General features: G+C 39.5%; 1 protein-coding gene across 5 annotated transcripts in view; it reads left to right on the plus strand.

Annotated features, from left to right (window-relative positions):
• usp (retinoid X receptor ultraspiracle) overlaps window positions 1-17,272 on the plus strand; it is a 98,553-nt gene that overhangs the window by 34,068 nt on the left and 47,213 nt on the right. For 2 of the 5 annotated variants that reach the window (XM_018539224.1, XM_018539244.1), the window contains exons 1-2: window positions 133-298; window positions 14,052-14,464. The exons of 1 other annotated variant lie outside the window; for it this stretch is intronic. In XM_018539224.1, the coding sequence (XP_018394726.1) occupies window positions 14,377-14,464 (88 nt within the window). In that variant the 5' untranslated portion in view covers window positions 133-298; window positions 14,052-14,376. Of the gene's footprint in view, window positions 1-132; window positions 299-2,787; window positions 2,816-7,429; window positions 7,452-14,051; window positions 14,465-17,272 lie in introns of those variants that run through there. 2 more of the 5 variants (XM_018539232.1, XM_018539238.1) reach the window with 2 other exon arrangements.

Here is a 17,272-nt window from a genome sequence, read left to right on the forward strand (position 1 = left end):
CCCCCCCCCCCCCGGTCCCTCTCTCGCACCCCCCTCCTCGTCAGCTCGCTCGTTCGCCGACTCCTCCTCGCGTCCTCTCGTCGTCGCCTCGCCCCTCTGCTCTCCTGACCGCTCTCCTCCCGTCCCAATCTCTCCCCCTCTCGCGTCCCGAGACTGCACGCTCACATGCAACGAGAGCCAGACCGGCCGGCTGGCACTCAGTCGCCTTTAGCGCCGTGCATCTCCGAGTCAGTCAGTCAGTCAGTCAGTCATTGAGTCAGTCAGTCGGTGAATCGGGTCGCTCGAGTACGCGCGAAAGGTATCATCACCGCTCTCTCCTCTCTCTCTCTTTCTCCGACATACCGTATGTACCTACAGTTTACTCTCTCCCTCTTTCCTCTTATTCTTACCTTTCTCCTCGTTTACCCATTCCTTCACTGTGCCTCTTCTTTCTTCTCCTCTTTCCCTCAATCTTTTCACTCGGAGTCTTCGCTCTCGCACTGGTGACCGGGTCGCGCGTCCGGTGCGTCACGAATTCTCATCTCCTCTCTCTCTCTCTCTCTCTTTCTCTTTTCCCGAGTGCATCGGCCAGTGCGTGACGTTTACTTTCCGCGTTCTCGTGCGGCGCGACAGCGTCAGGGGCGCCGACCATACTTCGGGGGATCGACGGTCGGTTTCGCGTGACGGAATTCTCATCGAGGGTCTCAGGTGTCTCTGGGCTCGAGATCGGAGGGCAAAGTGGATGCGTGTTGTGTGTAATACGTGTGGGAAAAGCGCAATGGTGTAGAAATCGCCGTCGCCACTGCCGACGGCAGCAGAGAGAGAGAGAGAGCCTTCAGGAAAAAGGGCGCGCGTTCTTTACGTTCGCCCGCGCTCCCGAAATTCGAGAAGACCGCCGCTCGCTCGCTTCTCTTCCTCTCGGTGCAGCGAACGCGATTTGTTGTTGGTCCGCGCGCGCGAGCGTGGCATGGCGAGGCGTGGCGAGACGAGTGGACGGCTTCAAAACTCGCGCGGACTCCGCGCGTCACTTCGGCTTCTCGCGCGCTGCCAAATCTCGCGCTGGCCACCAACTCCTCGTTCGCTCGGACGTTGCACGTTTCGTGTTGCTTATTTTCGTCGCTGACGACACGGCGCGTATGCAAGGCGAAGGCTTCGTTAAGTTGGTTAACCCTTCTGTTGCTGCCGCACGCCAGAGAACTGCACGGTGACACGGCGAGTGAATTCTTGATGCTAAACTTGGCAGGGTGTTTTGTGGAATACGCTCTTTCGCTGTAATTTTGCCTATGTCTTTCAAATCGGATAAATTAAGTTTTTGCATAATTATGTCAGTGTTGTGATTGTTATAATTTCATAAGTTAAGATTCCGTGAATGTCAAGATTAGAATTGCAAGAAACGATCGGTCAATCGATGAAAGGATCTTTTCAAGTTTGATTAGAAAGTTTTAAGAACTTGTGATTAATTGTTGCAAGTAACTTGCTTCTCGAAGTATTAAAAAAATATTAAACAAACATTTGATATCTCATTTCTTTATATTTCTCATCTTTCATACTTTCACACAGCTGCTTTTTCTTTTTTGCCAAGTTTAGAATCAAGAAACTATCAATTAACGAAAGTCTTCTGTTTAAGTTTGATTAAAAATTTTCTAAAAGATAATGGAAATCAGGCTCTAAGAAAACTGAATCAATAAAGTGTCATAAGATGTTTTATTCAATTAAGTTTCAAACATTTCGGTCCTCGGATTGGGTCTTCTTTAGTATATTTAAATTATATTTTACAACACCAATATATAAACTAATTTTTAAAAACTTTTAATCAACTATTGCAGGTAATTTATTTCTTGAAATATTCCTCGAAGATGTTTTAGTTGTTCAAAGTTTTACAGTAAAGATGGAAATTTAACGAAGTCGAGTAAAAGAAGTTTTATTTATTTTCATTAATTAGATTTACTCAAAGAGAAATCTTTCGTTGCTGTTCATATTGTTCTCATAAATCAAGCTTGACTCTTCCTCTCAGCTCTTTTCTCCAGTTCGTATATATTATATTATTACGTCCAGGGTTTGATAAAACTGGAAATCAAGGAAAAGTACGTAGAGTTTTTTTTAGAATATTACCAACTCAACGATTAAAGGTACAGGCAGCGTCGGCAATATGAATAGTAATTTATTATACAATAATTGTTTGTTGTGTAAATATTTAACCGTTTTCAAGTCAGAAGGAAAATACAGAAAATTTCTAAGTATTTATCAGGAGTCAGGAAAAATCCCGTGAAATTCTGTCTGAGAATCGGGGAAAGTTATAGAACCCTGCGCAGTCTTCTTCTCGGACGCGCGAGTTAATCCGCGTTTAAAGGGTTTAGCGCCGCGCGCGTCCGACGTGTTACGATTATCGGAGCACGAGGCGTCGTCGTCACGATCGATAAGCGCGCCCAGTCGCCACAGTGCAGTGTGCCAATGGGTTTCCCGCTGCACCGCTGCACCGGCCGTCGGCGTTCTGTTTACACGCCAGTCGATTGCAGCGGCGGCGGCCGGGTCGGGAGAGCGAGAGTGCATCCCGGCCGTCCTTCGGGAGGCGTTTTCACGACCTTCGCGAATGATCGCGCGAAAGCTGTATTTCGACGGCGACGGAAGCGGGTGGTAGCGGGGGGTGTTGGCGGTACTGATAGCGGCGGTGGAGGCGGCGGCGGCGGCGGCGGCCGCGGCGGTGGTGGCGACGGCGGTGACCGCCCTCGGCGGCATCGCGAGAGATCGATAAACGACGGCTTCAGCTGTATACGTACGGTGGCCTTGCCTGGGTCGACGGGCCGCGCGGCTCGCGCGCGGCTTAACGTGAGAGACGGTGAACCCTTTCTCTTTCTCTTTCTCTCTCTCTCTCTCTCTATCTCTCTCTTTCTCTTTTCGGCCACGACATGTCCATCGCGGGCACGCGGAAGTAATCTCAAAATAATCCCGCGACTAAATTTAACGGCGGAACGATCGCGGCCAGTGGTCACGAAATTGTAACGGAGGACAAGAGGCGGGAATGGCAACTGATCCGTTATTTGTCCACTCTCTAAACTCTCTTCGGAGTGGAGTCGCACTCCAACGAGTGAAAATTGAGCGATCCTTGAAAAAGAGTGGCTCAATTTTCAACCTTTCACAGAGTGGCAATTTATTCTAAAAGTTTTAGAGAGTAAAGTTATTGCGGGATACGGATTGTCACAGATTTTACGAATAATGCAAATTTCAAGAATCGAAGCGTAACGCATAATGTACACGGAGAGAAGGATTTCTTAAAATTTACCCTGAAAATATAGTAATTATGGTACAATACAACAAATTTAAAGATTTTTACCATGCACTTCAGTAAAATTAATCATACTTATTTTATATTTTATTGTAGTTTTATTAATGAATGTGAGAGATTTACATAAAAATTCTTCGAAATATAATGTTGTCCCATGATTACCATATTTTCAGGGTAAATTTTAAGATATAATTCTTTCCGTGTATGAATGTAAGAAAGTCAACTAATCAATCTTTTCTTCCCGCATGAAAAAAGAATAAAGGATTCTGATTGATTGATTCTCTTATGCTTTATGTATTATGCGATATAAGTAACTCATTAAATTCTTTGAAATGGAATCCCATTTTAAAGAATGAAATCTTACTCTTTAAGATTAAAAATTCTTTTTCAAAAGTAACACAAAATATTTTCTCTCTTTAGAGTAAAATTCTTCAAAGAATTTTGTGAGTTTAGGTCTGTACTTTTGTTTTAACCTTCGACTGTAACGAATCATTTGGATCCATGACGATTTTTTATCCGACATTTTGATATTTTTGTTGAGATCAAGTTTGTTTATGTTGCATAGGTTCATCAAAAATATTTTTATTGGACTCAAAAGACTATTCTTTTCCTCCATATGTACTCCAAATGTATGACACTGTAAGAACTTAGGTATAACATAGATTCATAACTGCAGTTAAGGATTAATCTCTCTGAAAAGATTGAAAAAAGAAATGCAACGGACCGTCGTGAAGTTAGTCCCGCAACATTAAAAAAATAAAATTTATATAGCTCATTCGATTGCTCATCGTTTGCACATTTATGCACATTTTTAATTTTCGTTTGCACACCTTTAATTTAAAAGTTATTTAAAAAACAATTTTGGGGGGACTAACTTTATACTAGCCCCCCAACATGGAGCAAATGGGTTCGAAATTCTTAATCGATAGATTTTTGTTTGCACATTTCGAAACTATTCGATTTTTTCGTTTTAGTCCAGTCACTTTAGAACAAAAAAGGATGTATAAATGCAAAAATTTCGACAAATTATCGAAATTGTTTCGAAAAATTGTCAAATTATATCAAATTTGAGAGTTATATTTCATCTGAATTATAAATAATGAATGCAATAGGAGATTTAAGTTGATAATATGCCAAATAGGTAAGTATTACACTTCAAAAAGTAGGTGAATAGTGTAGTTGCATGCAATAAATGTAACATTATTTTTTACAGAAAATTGGTAAACACTTATTTAGGAGATAAGCAGCATTTTTGGTGTTCATCTCGCGAATATAAGATATTCGCGAGGTATTGTAGGATGGTATTTTAAACGTCGAAGAAAAGTATATGCTACATTTTACTTGTATTATTCTATTATTCTGTTATACAAAATAAAAAAGTGTAAAAAATTGTCAACGTTACATGATGTTCCCAGGCGGTCATCCATCCAAGTACTAATCATGCCCAATGTTTCTTGACTTCAGTGATCGGAGAGAACTGGTTTTTTAAACATGATTTGAATGTTGACGAAAATCACATTGTAATTGAAGAGTAACGCGATAGTAGATAAAAAGAATACAGCAATCTACATTTTATTGTCGTATGAACGGAATAAAAACTACATGTCTGATAGTGAATAAGTTAGTCAGTCAAGAAAAGTAAGAAGTAACAAAAAATTTTGTATGATATTCGATTTTTATTTAATATCAGTAAAATTAAATAATATCAGTAAAATTATACATAAACACAGTTATCTTTAAAAAGGTATGAAACATTAAAATTTATTATACAAAGTATAAAATGAAAGTGCTAAATTATCATCAAATAACATTTAATATCGGATTGTCGTCAATTGTATGTCCTTCCTCTTCGAGTTCGTATTTCTTTGTAATTGCATACTACCTTTTTTATAGAGAATTTTATTATCTTTCTTTTATTATGGACCTACTTTGGCCGTAAAATTGATAGGAAAGAAGATAACCGCGAAAAACCGAAATTTCAACCCTTCTACGCTCGATAAAAGGCTTAGCGTACAAGCTAACGTTGGGAACTTTTCAGACATCATTTCTCTCGCCTAAATGAAGGTATTTAGCAATTTATAGTTTGGTCGGAATTTTTGCATTTTAAAATCCTGTAGTGACTGGGACTATTTGCACACCTATAGTTTAAAAGTTATTAACAAATGAGTGTTGAGAGGCCAACTTCATACTGGATGAAGTATGTTTTCAGCTCGAATTCTAAAGATACATCCAAAAAAACTTCTCGATTTAAAGAATACTTGTTTGACTCAAAGGAATGTATGCATTGTTCTATACTTTAAAGAAAAATTTCTTTGATTTGATCGTCATTTTTTGAAATAAAATATGTATATCTTTATTTTCCTCAAATGTTTTGTTACTTCCATTTACAGAATTTCGAAATGTGCAAACGAAAATGTATCGATTGGTGCTATATTGAACTCCTTTCTATCGAATTTGAATCGGAAACGTATTTTATGAGTAGTGTGAAGTTGGCCCCCCGACACTAATTTATTAATAACTTTTAACTACAAATGTGCAAACGAAAATCTATCGATTAAGACCTTTTCGACCCATTTGTTCGATGTTGGGGAGGGGCAGTGTGTAGTTAGCCCCCCCAAAATTGTTTTGTAAATAACTTTTAAACTAAAGGTGTGCAAACGAAAATTAAAAATGTGCATAAATGTGTAAACGATGAGCAATCGAATGAGCTATATAAATTTTATTTTTTTAAATATAAATTTAATATAAATTTAAATATAATTTTTCAATATAAATTTAAATATAAATTTTATTTTTTGAGGGGGTTAACTTCACGTCGGTATGCAACGGAATATCATTTGGAGTTTCCGCACTGCATTGCATTGCTGACGATCGTAGCCGCCGTCGGGGACACGTTCAGTATTTCGTATTCGATTAATGGCATTGAATCCCAAGAATTGGGAAATTATACGGCCAGAACGAAAATTCAAACGAGTAGATTCTATGTTCAAACGAGTAATCTTACCATGCTCTTAATCAAGCAAACGAAGTCACTCTACCAAGTAATCTCAAGCGAACGAGTTTATTTTACCAAATTGAATTGAAAATATATGGGGAGCAGGCGGATTCGAACCCGGATCCGCAGATACGAGTCCGTCGCCTAACGTACGGAGCCACACGACTCCCCGGGACACGTTCAGATCTTGCCCGCGTTTATTTCGCCGTGCCAAGAAGCGCCTCGCCGCCGCGCCGTCAGTCAGAAAGGCGAGTTGTCACGTCGCGCTTTTGAACGCGCCTCGATGATCAGAGCGAGTGTCGTCACGTGCTATACTTGAACCCGTGCGGAGTAACGACAGGCGCAATGACTTCTCTAGCCGCGTATCGCGGTGTGTATCGCGCGCGATTCAACGGCCACGTGCTTTGCGAAATTTTACACTTCGCTCGCGACGCGACGTCTCGTGTCTCGCGCATTAAATTCGACTCCGATCGACGCGAGAAATTCAACACTTGTATATATGAATTAACTTTAATCTTGGTTTATTTTATTCTATTTTTTTCCCTCTCATTTTTAGAACTGCAAAGTTCAATCGATATTATTGTCGTTGTATCTTCGTTTTCTCTATTGAGACAATAAAAATAGAAAGATTTATTTTACGGTCAAACTTATTTTTTCGAAAATAATCGCGAACGCGTCCAGAAGATTATTATGTCACTTTTTTTATTGTAAAACGTACAAAAATTGGTTACTGTCTGGAAAATAAAGTTAGACTTGAGAACAAATCAGAAAATGTTGAATTATTTAAATTGACATCGCTCCAATTTATTAAGAAATATGCGATACAGGACACGCCATGTAACACTGTTTACCATTGCGCTTTTCTAACGACTCAGTGAGTCTGTCACATGTGTATATACGTGTATGTGGGCGAGTGTTTTCCACTCAAATCTACTTGAATAACGACAGTCAGCCCGATGACTTCTCGTTGCGCGCCGCCGTCCGTCGCATGCATCTTCCACGGGCGCTATACATATCGCAATTGTTGAAAATTCAATAAGCTGTCCCGCAGACAGCACGCGGGCTCGTATTGTGGAAAATCAATGCTACGAGATGACATTCAGTGCGCGTGTTGCACACCTACACACAAAGTCGAGCCGTCGCACGAATCGCGGACTGTACCGTCATCGCTGTCTATGAAAGCTTCGTTTTCACGTAGCTTCAATGTGTGACCCCAAATGTCACACGATATTTACGCTAATAATAGTCCACGGCGTTGTTCATCAGCATCCACGAGTAAAACTTGTGTCTTTTAAATTTAAATGGATTGCAGCCATTGACACGCGCGATAGCGTGATTTTATTTTCAAAGGATGAAAAAACTTTAATGAAAAACATTCTATTGTATCCGTCACGAAAATCCGACTCGGGTCTAATTGATAATGGCTGGCCTTGTCATGTTTCCCGAAGCGAAAAAAACCGCGACCGTTCCTTTCATGTCAATGTTCTTTTCAAATGTCAAGTGAAAACGAGGTGTTACTTTTGCGCAGTAGTTTGTACGAAGTAGTCAAAATTCATGTGTACGTGTTGCGATGTGAATTACGCTAATATAGGGAGACTTGTTTTTCTTACGAAAACTAATTTATTTTAGCACTTGGGACAAATTTCTTTCAAAAAAAAGTCCATCATGATTTACTTTTTACAAGAATTGTGTGAAGAATGAAAGAAAATCTTTGATTTATTGCATTTATTTTAGGAAAATTTCTCAATGACGAAACTTTATAGTTGTAATATGAATTATTTGCAGTAACATAAATTCTCTCACTAAACCGGCGCGGCGGCGATTCAATCGAGCAGCCAAATCTGCATCCCATTGGCGGCGCATGAAAGGGATTGCGTCATGCATAAAATATTGCCTTCTCTGTAACGACGGCATATTTTTGCCGTTGACCTGTGCAGGATACCAGAATTAACGTGACCGATCGATAGTTTCGCAGGACGATATTACCGTTCGCTCGCGTTCTCGCACGTTCTATAATAACATTATCGATCATCTCGGTCTTTTAATTACGTCAGCCTATCACTGCCTTCGGAAATATATCGCTTTTATTGATAATGCATATAATACGTCACTCTTGGCTGTGACGTGGAAAGGCATATCGACTATCTCGATTTTTTTGTGTGACGCTCGAAGAAATATAATCGCAACATGCACACATGTGAGACGATTGGGCTCTTCGCGCCCTCGACATTTTAGGTTATTTCCGTTCACAACTCTGTAAAGTCGCAAAATATAAGAATATCTTTGGCATTTATTCGCGAGCTCGAATCTCAGGCGTTCGTTTGAATTAATATATGAACTTCGTTGTGCATCTGTAACGCACTTAAGTCACTCTGCCATCCAGATCTTTTAAGATATTTAATTGGAAATAATCACTTGAGATTTTTTTACACATAAACAGTTACTTAATATTTCCAGATATTAATTAAAAGCGCTATTTAATTACTTATTAACAATCTATTGTGTATTATTGATTGTTCTCTGATTAATATTTGAGAATTACGTATTTATAGATTTAATTACATTTTTTCCCTTTTTTTTCTAGGAAAAAAATAGAAGCCAAACGCGAACATTAAACGAATTAATCAATCAGCTTTTATATTTCTGGAAAGTAGAGATATAATTAATATAAGGCCTTTTTATTGCGGATTGTCGATGGGATTGCATAGTTAAGATTTTAAATAAATAGTTTTTAAAAAAGAGAAGGAAAAATATTAAACAATATCTATACACAGAATAATAATTTGCAATTCACATTTTTCCACTGCTGCGGTATAAAGAACACTTCAGATAACTACTCCTCGATCCAGGAAATTGTATATAATTTTGAACATTGTATCGCAAAGCTTGATTTTATTTCGCTCGAGTCACAATACGATTTGGATCGCACGGTTCTCGTCGACGAATCCCTATAGCACCCGGTATCGATTCGCTTGCCGCGCTATAGCACAGGTCGGGCGCAGTCTTGGCGTTAACCTTGAACTTTAACCTCGACGTGAGCGATCGGTCGCGCTCGCTGTATTGCGATCCACCCACGATCGACACGGATGACTGATTCTGCTTCATGATTGAGAACAATCGAGTGACGGTGGAACGCGGAACAGACCGATCTGGTTTTAGACGATCAATCGGTTATGGTGTATTCGATCACTCGCACTACACTGGATCAGTAAATGTTAAAGGCTGCTTTATATCAAATATCGAAGTGCAGTCCCGTAATACAATTAATATAAAATATTAGAGATTTACATTGATAAGGAATAATTGATAAGGAAGAAACGAATATGTCAAGCGCGGTTATTGGAGGGCAAAAATAAGTTTGGTAGAGGTTTCTTTGGTAATGAATAATAATATATACGTTTCGGTTCCCATTTTAGCCATCTTCACATATTCATAATCCAGTGCAGAGATGTTCGATGTTGTCGACTAGGAGGAATTCCTTGCATAAGAAGATGTCACAAGAATAGAAACTGTTCGATAACTACTACAAAATGGACAAAGTTTCCACTATGAAGTAAAATTGAAGCATGTAAATTAAAGACGTGTCAGTCATTAAATAAAAAAAAGTGAAGAAAAAACCAGATTTAACAACATATAAATTATAGAAGTCCATATGTATATGAATAATTAGATTAATAATATAATCCATTTTTATAATGAAATAATAAATGTATACTTTATTAAAAATATGAAATGTTATTATTGGGAATTTAATCGATTAAAATATTTATGCTTTTATTAATTTCATGTACAGCAGCTTTTAATATGCATTAATCTAGTATAATGCAATCGAATGACCGAATTCGCTATTAGATCGAACACTCGATGCGAGTCCAGATAGAAAGTCATCAACCCGAAAATTAGAAAATCTGTTAAATTATTTGCATATTGTAAGGTTGTCAAAAAAATTCTAAATTATCCTCTAAAGAATGATTATTAATAATTGTTGTTTCCCCAAGTAAATGTATAATATATGTAAAAATAGGTTTTTTTAATGATAAGTCGAAACATTTTTGACGACTCAGTAAACTGAAAATCTAATCCCGACGGTTTCTATATTGAAATCTCCGAGTTCAAGTTAGGTTGTACAAGATTATTAATCCTACATTACTCTCGTTTTAGTGTAATTAATCGTGTGGGTTGTTTCTCACATCTCTACGTTATATCTCAATTCCATTTTCTTTGAAGTACAATTAAACGAGGATTGATAATATATGTTGTACGTCTTCTAGATAAAGATAAATGCGAAACTTTTTCTAAATTGTGAAACAATTTACTCTAGATATAATAACGTGTATAAACATAGCATTCGTACACTTAGCGAAATTATAAAGCGAGAGTAATTCTGAAACAGCCCTGCCTGAATAATGAAGGGTCAAACATACAATTGAAGCACTCGGGAGAATTCTAGCGATCAAGGGCTTTCACTCAAAGGCTCAATATTACAGACTCGCTCCAACTTTGTCTCGCGCGACGTATTGATTTATCTATCAACTAACTCCGGAGACATTCCCGCAGCCAATTGACATGGCTGGCAACCTTGTCGCATGACGAGTGCAACGACAACGGCCCTAACAGCGTGCACACGCACGTGACGTCCGTGCATGTACATTTCGTGCAATTGCCTGGTACACATTACGTAAGTCTCTCTCCCTCTCTCTCTCTCTATTTCCCGAGAGTTAGCACGATGTCGATCGCAAGACAAGGCAATCGCATTTCCTGCGTGCGTGTGTGGTCAAGGTCGCGAGCGTGTGCGTGCGAATCGCCGGCTGTTATTTCGAGATCGCGACGTGACGTGAAAGAAACTGCATAAAGCCGGTGATAAATATTTTTAGAGACTCTCTCTCTCTCTCTCTCGGCTGAAGAAGAGCCGCGCGTTTTTCGCCGTCTGAAGAACGCGACCGCCAACGCTCTTTTCTTCTTTTACAATCTTGTAACGCGACCTCGATTTATCGCTCGATTATTTAATATATCAAGTTTCTCGTCTTGTACACACATCGCGTAATTTCATGTTAATTATTCCCCGGCGGGGAAGGGGGGGGGAGGAGAGGAGGGTTTCTCTCCGCGCGGTCAGATTTTCACGGTCAGATACGAGCCGTATATATTTTAGAAATAACCGCTCGCCCACGCGCGATGCGTCGCGTAAACATTGCCGAGGTCCTCGGCTTTCACGTAGGCACATTCATCTCTCCGTCGCGTCCATCCCCTTTTCTTCTCTTTCTTTTTACCGCTTTTTTTTTTTTGTTTTACAAGCGAATGATAAATTATCGGAAAAAAAAGCGAGATTTATGCCGCGCTAGTCCCGACATTATCCCCTCTCGCTCACGAACGAAAGCGACAGTGGGACGCTTCTACGTGAGGGAAAACGTCTCGGCGGAGTCACCGACACGTCGCGCACTTTTTGCCGGCCTCTTCGACGAGCGCTTTTTCCTCGCGAGCGAAGGCCAGCCGGTGGTGGTGGGTTTGAGTCAGCACATTTGTCTTCGCGCTACCTCGCGAAGATATCCCGCGAGAGAAGAGAAGATTCCCGAGGGAGGATACGCCGCCCGCCACCCGCGAATCACCGAGTTTCTCGACCGGCGGCGACCTCGCGAGGGCAAGTTCTCCCTTTCTTACCCTTCCTTTCTCTCTATCTCTCTTTAGTCGGGACTTTCTCTTCGGATTCTTCTTAAACGTGCAAAAAGCGTAAAATACGCTTGTCTGCACCGACAAGCCTTCGGTCTCGATGGTTAACTCCGCACATTCACTGGAGTGCTTCTCTAGCTCATCTCGCAGCTTCGAAAATCACGATCATCAAAGAGAAAAACGTAGCAACTGTATAAGTGACGATTATACAAGTTTTATATTATACTAGGTGTTTCTTCTGAAAATAATTTTGTTGGGTTATGACAATTAATTATATACACTGAGAATAAAAATTGTTCACTTGACTAAATTAACTTACATTGTCTTTATTTCTTTCAATGAAATGTATTTGAATTAAACATAAACATATTATATTTGACTTGTATACTAAATACATACATTTTCTAACGAAATTAATCTAATCGAATGAATAATTTTTTTCAGTGAACTCAAGTTAGTTTGCCAGAACGTTGAATTTTTTTACAGCATTTTTTAAATCTGAGTATATATCTATATTTAAAATAAATTCTTTCCACATAGTTGAATAAATTATTTTATAGTTACAATAACTATAAAATAGTTTTCTCAACTATGTATTTACATATAAAACTTGTATAGTTGTTACTTCTATAATTGCCACTACTACCACTTCTCTTTCTCCGAATGCCATACATTTGAGTTTATAAGCAGTGTTGCCTCACTTCTTGAGGAACCATCCGTTATGTAATAACGTTTCTCCCCATGTAGGTTTTTGCGCATCTTGATAAAGTTATTATTATTACCTTCGAATTATGGTTCTACCATGCTCGAAACGAATTTTAATCGTCATTGGAGATACTCCGACAATATAATATTCAGATATTTCCAAGCGATCGGACGACTGTGTGTACCGAATCGTCCAATACAATCCGATTCAATTGATCATGAATAACATGTGGCGCGTCTCCATCTCTCTTTCTCGCGTCCGATCTCCGGCGACAGGATAATTTGATGAACGACAGAGAAAGGACGTCTCTACCAATCGAGAGGCGAAACGCGCGAGATGGCTACGCTGTTTTGCAATCCGGGCCATGGTAAAAATTAAAGCGCTGTTTAAACCCGTGACTAATTACACGCGTCACGCCTGGCACACTTAAAGCGATTTTTCTCGAATCCTCGTTTCGTTGTATTCCAAAGAAGCATATCGAAATTACGTCCAATCGTCGCGAAGCGCTGATCTTGTTTTTAGAGAAAAATTATTCTAAATTATATGCGTGTACATTTGTTGTACAATTTGATAGCGCGGAAAATAGTGTGTTTACGGAAGATACCGTATTTGCTGTAATTTTATATTTCGCAGTTGAATCTTGATGCGATTAATCAGAGGTAACTGCGCGGTCCTACTATTTGATCGATGATAAAGTCGAACAGAGATAATGACGTGCATTCCAAATCGGGATTATAAATAAGTCAACTGATATAAAGGATTGCAGTAATCCGTCATAATATCGCTTGCATTCATCGCGATAAAAAGTAACTTGTTATGCGCATTGATATAATAATAATAAGCTTTCACAACTATGTTACAAAATATATTCCGTTTGAAGCTATTTCGCAGATTGATGGTTTCGTTAAAATTAATACTTTCCCTTCAAAATGCGTTTTTGGATATTTATTTCTTCCTCGTCACATACATTTTAAACGATTGAACGCTTTCTGCGTTCAAAATTTATATCTCTCTTTCGTTTCTATCTATGTAGATTAACTTTAATCTCTTCAGTTTAATTTACTTTTTTTTTTTTAACTTTTTCTAATTCTTAGAACTAGAAGAAGATAAAAGGTAAATTAAATCTTGGAATTAAAATAAATCAATATTAATAGAAGTGGCATAAATAGTATACGAATCTCAATGTATGAATTGAAAAGAATGTGAAAGAGCAAAAGTTTCGAATCGGGAACCATAATAATTAAGAACGTGACTTAGTGCGTTATTACCTCAGGCCCTTCACTAGAAGGGAACATGAGCTACTTGTCGGTGAATGCCGTGGGATTCAAGGTCGCTGTACGATTCGGTGAAGGATTCCTTCGTTGCTTCGTGTCCGTCGTTATCCCTTCCTGCTTCTGAAAGCCACTCTTCTCTTTCTACTGTAGAATAGTTAAGCAACCGGTCGCGCGATCGATCACGAACGAACCAAAGAAGTGCAGTGAGCAACCATACCAAATCGATACCAAAAGAAGGAGTTCAGCTCGAGCGAGGGAGGGCAGGACAAGGTGGAAGGCAGGACTTCTTTCGCGAGAGATGACGCGGTGCGGACGGGGCGAGGATTCCGTCTGAAAAGAAACGAAAAAAGGTCGAGCCACGCAGGGTGGTGTGTCACGGGGGGGTGGTGGTGGTGTGCGTGTGTGTGAAAAGGTCGGCAAAATAAATCGGTCCACGGTGACGAGTGAAAGTAGATCGGGCAGGCAGCCGGGCAAGATGATGAAGAAGGAGAAGCCGATGATGTCGGTGACGGCCATCATCCAGGGGACTCAGGCCGTCACTCAGCATTGGGCACGTGGTAACTGTACGTATATATATCCACAACATTATCATCATCTACGTAATCGATGTGCGATAGATCGCCATGCGCTAATTTCACGAGATCACGGGAGAAACGAGATATTGCGATCTATTAACAGCATAAGTGAAACTTGCCGGCCAAATTACTGTCATTACTTGAAGACTCGTTGTTGAATTATTTATGCGTGGCCATTAGCTTTTAGAGGATATTATTTAAAATTTTTTAATATTTAATAGTGTTTTAAGAAGTTATAATAAAATTCTCTAATGAAAAACTACATTACACGGCACTTGTTATATACTATATATTATAGTTATACGAGCGGTCGTTAGATCTCTATTTTTAATTAAGATCAGTAAATGAGTCGTGCCGAATGAAATCAGGACAAGAGAATCGCGGCACGGATTTTCATGGAATACGTTTGAGTTGTAGACAAGGGAATGAACTTTGTCAAATGTTTCGAATTAATTGACGAATTCCACGTGTAATTATGTGTGACAAAAGTAAACAACGACTCGCTCATTAAAAAGTAATCTAATATTTATGAGATCACTGACAATACGCGAGATCGCTGACGTGAATGATTCAGCCGTATATTTTTCTCGCTAATACGTCATTTAAATTGATAAAAATTCCGTTTCATTAGTGGTTTGTAGATTGCGAAAGCAATTGACCTCGTGTGATTGTTACCTCGCTCGGAAGAAAAATCGTATCTCTACGACGAAGAAAGCGGGGTAATGTTATTTCGATTATACGATTCTACATAACGATTCTTCATAACAGGGTCATTAAGTGCATTGAAGCGAATCGAAATGGAATGTGGTTTTCGCGGGCTATCGTGGCCGTGCTAATTAACGCTTTACTATTTCCAAGTACCGGCGTTAAATTATAACTTAAAAATATCTAAACGAGGTGGACTATTCTACGATAATAATAATTAGCGTGCTGGTGCTAGACTGTCGATTAGCACCGCGGTTTCAAGGTTCGGTTTTACTTTACACCACATTCAACAATCTGCTCTCATCAATGACACATTATTTTTCTCCATGGTGACCGTGAAACTCAACGATATTCGCGCGAACAATTAATTCTATGTAGTTCCTGTTGTGTGAACGACTCGTAAAGATGCAAATTAAATACATTCGTCTTTCAGAAAAAAATTAGTATGGTTTATGGTCGAGTAAAATTTGACTCGTTTATTGCGAAGTCTAAAAATCACGAGATGCGTACGCAGGGCGATCTGAAGTATCTAAAAATTAGCTAGGTGCAAGTTTGCAAACAATTTTATTGGATTGTTAAAATAATTATATGAAACGAAGAATTTTTTATTGAAGTATAATATCTAAAAGTTTAGCTATGTAAATACAAATCTGAAAAAATCTTTGTTGGATCATCCAAGTAATTATATAATATAATAGGAATCGAAAGCATAATAAACAATGCTGCAAAAGGTTTTGACATTCTAACAACCAGTTATCGCGTTACATCGCTACATAATTATATATATTTTGACATTTCCACAAAATTCTTTTTCAAATCTATATCGAGCTGACTTTTTAGCTAGTTTTAACAGCATTGTTTATTACATTTGAGTTTCCTACGTGATTATTTTGATGGTCCAGCAAAATCATTTTCAGATCTGTATTTACCTTTTAGAAATTTCAATAAAGTCGTTTTCTCTCGTCTATCGAAAGGCCAGAGATTTCGGGTTGTTGCGTTTTCATCGACTCGAGCATATTGTGGACACAACACGGCCGCATTTGAATTAGCGTGCCGTATCCGTCGCGACATGCTGGAGCGAAGTGAGTCACCCGTGGTTCGTGCGATAGCCTGCCGTCCTGCACCAAACGACCGATACGCGCCGCACGGTCGACGCATATACATCGTATGCAGATGCTAAATGTACGGGGTGAAGGTCGGCTATTGAGACGTGAATGGCGCAATTTGCGGCAGCGCGGCGGCGACAGCGGTAGCGAGCGAGTGGACGAGCGCGCTCGTTATCAGTCACCGCTTCTGAAAGCGGCCTTAGAGCGGGCTTTAAAGCGCTCTGCGAACGAGCGAGAAGGTCACGCGAACGCGCCCCGTTATCAGTGCCCGCGGACACGATTTACGAGGGCGTTTTCGAGCCTTATCGCGTGTACGTTCCTATTGCCGCGCAACACGCGCGTCTCGTTCCTCCTCGCGCGTGGCCGCCAGAACGTCGGCACGAAACGCCGGGGAACTTTCCGCACAAAACGTAAACATCGCATTGGCGATTTAACTTAACCGGTGTATGGAGATCGATGGCCCCTTCAGGAAAAATTGATGCCGACCGAGAACTGACCAAGTCAACGTCGCGACGATGAAATCTCGTTGTACTCATTACTACAATCTCTGATAACATTTTTTTTTTTCTTTTTCTATCTGGACAGTCTGCTGCAAAACTATACAGATTATGACTGCGTGTCTCGAGAATTTTACGAAGGCATTGTTATATCATTGTCATCTACTATTACACTAATTATCTAGTTGTCAAAAAAAATTCTGAATTTTTATAAAACGGTGTTTACATACAAATTTATTCGGGAACAATAGTATAATAACCACTTTTTTGAAGAGTGATTTAGGACATTTTTAACATTCCAGCATTATCATTATTATTAGATTACTCGTTTATTATTTGATTATTTCTCCATCCCTATTACTCCACCCGACCCGCCGTGATTGTGGAAATTGATTCGATCGAATTGGATAGTATAGTCGCAGGACAATTTCTGCCCCAGGCGACGAAATTCATGGTCACAGACCTGATCGCGATCGATCATGTCGTTG

The sequence above is a fragment of the Cyphomyrmex costatus genome, unplaced genomic scaffold (genome assembly GCF_001594065.2).
Source record: "Cyphomyrmex costatus isolate MS0001 unplaced genomic scaffold, Ccosl1.0 scaffold102, whole genome shotgun sequence".
In the NCBI taxonomy this organism is placed as follows: Eukaryota; Metazoa; Arthropoda; class Insecta; order Hymenoptera; family Formicidae; genus Cyphomyrmex; species Cyphomyrmex costatus.